This window comes from Bactrocera neohumeralis, chromosome 4, assembly GCF_024586455.1.
Source record: "Bactrocera neohumeralis isolate Rockhampton chromosome 4, APGP_CSIRO_Bneo_wtdbg2-racon-allhic-juicebox.fasta_v2, whole genome shotgun sequence".
NCBI lineage: Eukaryota > Metazoa > Arthropoda > Insecta > Diptera > Tephritidae > Bactrocera > Bactrocera neohumeralis.
This window is the reverse complement of record NC_065921.1, coordinates 18,697,105-18,704,705: the sequence shown is the minus strand read 5'-3', so window position 1 is coordinate 18,704,705 and position 7,601 is coordinate 18,697,105. Positions and strand designations below refer to the sequence as shown.

The window sequence follows — 7,601 nt, the reverse complement described above, 5'->3', positions numbered from 1 at the left end:
CTGCAGCTCCTTCAGCGAATTTGGCTTTATCTGTTCGATCGTCTGAAAACGGGTCCCATTACGATGATTTGTTGACTTGTTTGCCTGTCAAACTCATAAACCCATGTCACATCGGCAGCTATAATAATGCCCATGAATATGGGATCGAAATTCGCACGATCAAGTATGTCCAAAGAGACCTATTTACGGTACTCCTTTGGAAAAAATCAGTTTTAATGGGACGAGTCGAACGGACTAACGAGAGATGTCGAGCTCTCTTGGCCTGACGATTTTCAAGCACCATATTCTTCACTTTTTTAATACTTTCATCAGTTGAAGAGGTCGATTTCCCGGGGAATCTTGGAATTGCAAGCTAAGGATTATCGGGTGGATGTACAACTGCAGCGACTTGTCTGCATCTGCGTATCGGGTGCAATGCGTACGTGCTCAACGACAGCACTGGATGTCATGCTGGAACTCACGTCACTTCTCCTAGTAATCAATCAAGCATTCAAACACACATTGTTTCGAATGGCATAAGAAGGGTTTGGCAGAGCAAAAGTAGTCTCGTCCCAACAAACGAAGGCCCTAAGCGATGAAATATGACTACCAATTATCCCAAGGGACATTATTACCAAACGGTAAACTTCAAAAAGAAGGGTCAGAAAGGTTGAATGGACGATTCTAGGCTCGTCCTACTGTAAAACAATAGTATGTACAATCAAGTGATATAACGACGGCGCGAAAACGTCAAAGCTTATTGGTGCAGGAGCCGCAGACCATACGAACAGAAGCAGAACAACTATCGTAACCTTGCCTAGCACTTAAAGCGATTTCTGTGCTTAATTCGGTCCTGTACGTCAACAATTGGACCATTTGATGTAAGCAATAACGACCTGCTTTGGCTTTGGTCAGGCCACATACATACATATGTACAATCGCGAGTGAATTGTAGAAGCTTTATAATTTGGACACTGAATATAACGAATGATTTTACTTGTGAAAATTCGCTTCAAGAAAAGCTTATGAATAATCGCTTCATGACAATCCACTGTTCCAGTTTTTTAGCAATAGAAGGAGAGTTTGTTGTTGTTGTTGTAACGTTTGTCTATTCCCGCTTGAAATAGGGTAAGGTTCTGGTTGAGTGTCATCGAAGTTATATAATGGTAGATCCAAGAAACGTGCTGCTTTGAAAGGGTCGGACCATAGGGAGAGGAGTGTTAGATGAGTAAGGTTCGCTGAAAATGGAAAGAGTTGGATAAACAGTACCCAGAACGAAGTTGCGCAAGAGCCACTCCAGATTATCGGGGCAACTCGAGGTCTTCGTTTCCAAGTACGCCATTCACTAAGAGGGAGAAGGTGAAGATGCTGGTGGCTCCACTTTAATCTTTCTGTGAAAGCATCCCAGCAGAAATTGCTTGAAGAGGAACTCATTAAGTACCTTAGCCGGAAGCATGCGGGCCTCGTTGTGCAAATGTTCAACTGGAGACATCAAAAGGCATCCTGTAATCGTCCGGAGTGCATTCTTTTGACACGTTTAAACCTTCATCGTCTAAGTTTCACTACGTCCCGGCGAATATATCGGTGCGGTATGCGTGAGGTGTATAAGAAGTGTCGAATGTAACACCTAAAATCTAAGTGAAAGTTAACAGTCGGAATTTTAATGTCATCTATTGTGTTGCTAAGATCCAGTCTGTGCTTCTTTGTCTAGTTCGTGAATATCGTCGCTGTGGATTGAGAGGGGTAGAGTGTCAAATTCCTTGCAGAGAAGAGCGAGAAGGGTCGGATAGGTAGCCCTTTACTTTAGAACAGACGCCATCGATTCCATTGCCGCCGTCAATATCTGCGTACGAGATGATGAACATTCCTTGGTGGTTGAAAAACTGCCTTGAAAGGAGCGTGGATTGTTCGATGTCCTTAAGTAGCGTTGTATGATTGACTTTTGACAAATTCAACGCTATGAGGATCGTCCCCTCTCATGGAGATTTTTACGGAAGCTATGTTGAGGGAGAAGAGAATTATTGGACGATAAGATTCCCGTTTGGTTAGGAGGGTTTCTATGAAAGAGTCATTATGAAATTATCTACCAATCAGGGCTGTTGTGGAATCCACGACAGATTTGCATAGTTGTCAGAATTCCAATTCTGATTTTCAGTGGTGTTACAGAATCTGTTTGGATTCTTGTCTTTTCGAAAATACGCAAAACCAATATTCAAATTAGCTGTCTACTAAAGGGACCAAATTTAAATTGCCAAAGTATATACTTTCGTTTAGTTTGCTCTGTTAATATGTTCATATGTATATGCCAACAATTTTGTTTAAAACGGGCTTATCAGATTTCAAAATAACAGCTATCGAATGGTACAACTACGTTCTAAATTTCATAACAATAATAAATTCTTTTTATACACATAGTACATACATACATATGTATGTATGTTCTGATTTATCACAAACAATTTTTCATTACGCCAAGTGCAAATGTCTACAAAATACCTATGTAATTACTTAGCAAAATTAACATAAAAAGTTGCTTGCAATGTTCGCTTCACTGTTGACATACATACATTCGTTAACCTATATATGTATACTGGTAATTATCATAGTGCAAATTGAGTTTTGTAGCACGGCTGTCTCTTTAGAAAAAGCTTAAAGAATATAAAGACATAGATACTTGAGAAAATATGTGTGCTAGTTCAAGTGTGGACAATAATAAGCGGCAAGAAATGACACCAAAGTGAAATGAAGCGCAAAACCGGTTACCATTGCGCCCTTCAAAAGACAGGTTAAGCTGGTATTGAAGTCACGAGACGCCGCTTTACCTTTGTACTTTGCAGCTTCAGAAGCGTTAAAGTCAATCTTGAGCAGAAAGAGCGAACATGTGGGTGCATTGACCGGTTCGCCAGTTGAAGTGCCAAAATTGGACTTTCAAATGACTGTGTCTGTCTGAATGTATTGAATTCATATTATTGATTAGCAGCTTTATGCGATTTGAAATGAACTGAAGACCAACTTTCTATTTCCCCCCTCTACAAAAAAAAAACGTGTTTGTGTGTTTTAAAATTTAATTATGCTGATGAATCATAAAATGTTAGTACAATGTAATAAATGCAATTTTTCGTTTCTGCAATAAGGAATTATCGACTATTGCGAAATTTCTTTCGTGAATTTTAAAGTGTTTGGAAACATTCAAAAGTTTATTGTATTTTAATTATTTAAACTTTTAACTTTGCTTTTGTTTTCATTTCTTTATAACACTAATAAAATTGCTTTTCATCTCTTAATAGTATATATATGTATATATTCAACTTTCGCAATATGCAAATGTTAACATTAATCTCGCCAACTACTTTCACGCGCCTTCAGCTAACTCAGTACTTGTCATCTCCTCGTTGTACCACATGCAAGTTTGTGTTTGTGTGTGTATTTGTTGTATTTGTTTTGGCTGCGCTAACTTATTTAATCAGTAGCATCAGTCTTTGCCACGGAGAATGGCTCATCTACGGGTATGGAACCGCTGTTGGCGATCACAACATCCTTAACTGGGCGATCACGTCCATCAGTTTCGTAACTCTCAATTTTGCGTACAACGCTCATGCCGGATAAAACTTTGCCGAAAACGACGTGACGTCCATCCAACCAGGAAGTTGGTTTGGTGGTAATGAAGAACTGTGAACCATTGGTGTCCTTGCCAGCATTGGCCATGCTCAACCAACCAGCACCATAATGCTTCAGCTTGAAGTTCTCATCGGGGAAACGTTCACCGTAGATGGAGCGACCGCCAGTGCCATCACCTTTGGTGAAATCACCACCTTGGATCATGAAGTCCTTAATGACGCGATGGAATTTGCTGCCCTTGTAGCTGCAAAGTGAATAAAAGAGATAAATGAGATACTTTAGTTTATGATTTTCATTAAAAGTAGACATATTTATATGTAAAGCATACATACATATGTATGCAGGTATCTCATAAACAAAGTAATATCATCAGCTACTATGTGTTTACACACACACAAAATAGGCATGTTTATATGTACAGTTCTCATATGCAGTTGCCGTAGTTTCGATTATGTTGCCCTCTTTATTCTTACTTACACTATTTACTACAATAATAGAGCAATAAAAATGTAGAATTTTTATGCTTGTAGTTTGTATTACCATAGCTGCTAGTGCCCGGCTGACCCAATGGCCGGGTAATATTGCTTGGCGCTTTTTTATATTTTTAGTACAATAGTTTTTATTGTGCATAGCGTATTCACATTAATTCAATTCAGCGCTCAATTATTGTTTGCAAACATCAATTGCCTCCCATCTGCATGTGTATATTGAGTATATGCCTTTGATCACATCATATTCGCATTGCTAAGCCAATTAGCTGAGTGGCCGGCAACAACGCACAAGTTCTACACACTACTACTAACTTTAAATTGTTTAAAGTGAGTAAATTTATTTTCTTATTTACTTTTAGTGGGAGTAATAGTTGTTTGACCCCATTACAAGAAAATGCTCTGGCACGACGCGATTGAAATGCTGATAAACTGCATCATCACAGGCTTGTATTTGCTGATAGTAGGCATTACGCTGGGTTTACTTAGCAGACAAGAAAAAAAGGTTAACTTCAGTTGCAAGGAATACCAAATATCCAAATAAAAAAATTTTCATACAATAATTTTATTTTGATCGTTCAGTTGATACGTAAGTATAGCTGTACATGTACATATGTTAGAGTGGTTCGATCAAAAAAGTTTATTCGGATATTGTAGCTTTGCTTTGGGTAAAAATCTGTGCTAAATATTGTTATATTGTCAAATAAAGAAGCTTTCCATGCAAGGACCTGTTTTTGACCGTTCAGTTTGTATGAATATACCTATTTCCTATGTCATACGATAGATGTTTTCTACAAATTAGCAACTTCTTTTTTTGTAAGCTCTCCGACGCTTCCTTCTAGGTGTTACGAACTTAGCGAACTTAATATGCCTTGTTCCGGGTATAAATATAAAATTTTTAATTGTACATATAAAACAACCAAACACTGACATTAGTTAATGGCACAGTGGTGTTCTTTTAGTAGGTTACTGATAAGCAACTATTATGTTCTCAATAAAGAATAAAAAAAAAAACTATTTTATTTTTATTTTTGTACAAATTAAACGTGAACAGACCAAACCTAATTAGACTTTTAACAAAAGCTTCTATGCATATGGTATATACTCATATCATACATACATATGTATGTACAAGAAGGTTTGGCAGATAATTCTAAATGACAGGATAAAATATCAAAACTCACTAAGAACTATACCATGCTACACTAACAAAATTTTTGATTGTCACAATAATTTTCCAGATTTCAACATACTTATATTCATACATGTACGTATGTATATATGGTCACATTACTTGGAATATTTGTTGTAAGTAAAATTTGATGCACCAAAACGTTGTCATTTGCAAAGTCAGCAGAACTTACAACAATTTTATACTTTTTTATCTCTATATTAAATAAGCGGTTGGAAACATAACCTCACTAAAAGCAATAAGACCATGAAATGGACTGCAATCATCCCCTTATGAGGAAAATGCTTGTAGGTTTAAGCAAAATAATATGCATATGCAATAGAGGGCTAAAATTGTTTATGCACTGCTCTAGCTTATATGTATGTGTACATTTGCTTCAAAGCACACTTACCCTTCGCCTTCTGGCTTTTCAGCTAATTCTTTGAAATTGCGGGCGGTTTTCTCCACTGTTTTGCCGAAAAGACCGATCTCAATGCGTCCAGCAGGTTCACCACCAATGGTGATGTCAAAGAAAACCTAAACAATCAAATTGAATATATATGTAAGTAAGTATGCATGTATATATGTTTAACCATGTATAATAATATTTGCACAGCAAAGAACCCGGTTAACCAAACGGAACAATGGAAATACGGTAGGAAGTAAACTAAAAAATGACGTGAAGATGAAAGAAACTTGAATGTATGCCAAGTTAGGCAAAAAATTATACTCAAACAATATTAAATAAAAAATAGTATGCACATACATACATATATGTATATATTATGTATATTAGATGCACAAAGAACGCATCGTTTTGCAACACGGGCGCGTTTATTATTCAGGAATAAATTAAATACTTACCTTATCGGTTACTTTGGGTCCTTTGCTTTCATCAGCCACCACAATGCCGGCCGCAAGCGCCACCAGACATAATCCCAAATAAAGCCTCATCTTACGGTTTCCGGTAAGCAAAACACAGTTTATAGATTTTCACAGATTTGATTTTCTTTTACTTGTATCCAAAAACACCTCCGATGTCGTCAGCAGTTGGCGATTAAATGAACAGGCAGCTGATGTCAATAGCCACCACTACCGCTACGATACGCTTTGTTGCTGCTGCCCTTGCTACTTGAATGTGGAATCTTTGGGAGAAGATATGCACAAACACACAAATTTGTGTTATAAAGCGTAATAAAACAATTGGTCTCAGAGATTCTTCTTTCTTCGTGCTCGTGGAATAGGGAAACGACACGTCGCCAGTGTTAAGAAAATGGTTCAAAACGGAAAAGAATTGATAAACAATAATTTTGATGTTCTTGCTAGCATATTCTTCGCAGTGTAGTTGTTGTTTATTTTTAGCGATGTGCTTCCAATTGTATGTTTGTTTGTTTTTTTTTTACTGTGCAATGATATATTAGAATTGTTGTAAATCAAAGGCCTTAATCTTATATTAGGCACCAGAAATAGTTATATCTAAAATAAATGTGGCTAGAACCTAAAATAAACAAATTATGTCCCAGCAAGTTCGTTCAAAACAATCAACGTGAAAGCACTAGATAATGTTTTCTTTTCGTCATATAACGATTAATCGATAATCGTATGTTACATATCTAAGTGACAGTTAACCGCGCTAAATTTTGATATGTTCTCATGTATTTTAACTTCCCGTGGACTTTCGAATTGTCATAATTTAATTGTTTTTTCTTTTGTATAAAAGTGAATATTAATTTACCAAAAGTTGGAAAATGTTTGCGAAAACTGTTTTGTGGTTGCATTCGTGGAGCTAGTGATAGTTATTCGCTCCAAATTATAAGGCTTCTGTGTATTTAGTTTCCTGTGTTATTTTAACTTCCCGTGTTATTTTAAAAATAAATTTTTAAAAAATTAGTGCCTATTTTGATATAGAAAGTGAATAAGTTTAGAAAATATGTGAGAAATGTGTTAAGTGACCGTATTGTTGAAAATGCTGATGTGTGTTAAAAACCGTAGTGTTGTGAATTAAGCTTAACGGATTACATAGAAAGCCGTTGTAACTGATTATTGGAATATGAAGGAAAATCAAACGAATAGATGACATTGGGTATGTATTGAATATATATGATTAGTAACATAAATAGCCTTTCCTGATAACATGATATAGAAATTAATAATGGCATAGATGTTTAATTTTAAATAAAAAGGAGCTAGGAAAATAGTAAATTGTATCCTTTTCTTCGAGAAAAAGGAAATCCCATATTATATTCACGATTTTAGCATAAAATTCCATCCGTTGACACTTTCTCCACTTTCACTTAAGTACCCTTATCCGGTTATTGTAAGATCTTTCAATAGCTCTTTCTTGA

General features: G+C 36.3%; 2 protein-coding genes across 4 annotated transcripts in view; one reads left to right on the top strand and one right to left on the bottom strand.

The window, feature by feature from the left end:
* Positions 1 to 3,026: 3,026 nt before the first annotated feature.
* Positions 3,027 to 6,313, bottom strand: LOC126757367 (peptidyl-prolyl cis-trans isomerase 5). The gene is made up of 3 exons (XM_050471219.1): positions 6,121 to 6,313; positions 5,669 to 5,793; positions 3,027 to 3,841 (listed from the first exon to the last, which is right to left on the bottom strand). The coding sequence occupies exons 1-3, from the start codon at positions 6,208 to 6,210 to the stop codon at positions 3,439 to 3,441; spliced, it is 618 nt and encodes a 205-aa protein (XP_050327176.1). The 5' UTR covers positions 6,211 to 6,313; the 3' UTR covers positions 3,027 to 3,438.
* Positions 6,314 to 6,586: 273 nt separating this feature from the next.
* Positions 6,587 to 7,601, top strand: part of LOC126757359 (Bardet-Biedl syndrome 4 protein homolog) — a 57,233-nt gene continuing 56,218 nt past the window's right edge. For 2 of the 3 annotated variants that reach the window (XM_050471205.1, XM_050471204.1), the window contains exon 1: positions 6,948 to 7,339. The gene's annotated coding sequence lies outside the window, so the exon portion shown is untranslated. Of the gene's footprint in view, positions 7,340 to 7,601 lie in introns of all 3 variants that reach the window. The other variant, XM_050471206.1, reaches the window with a different exon arrangement.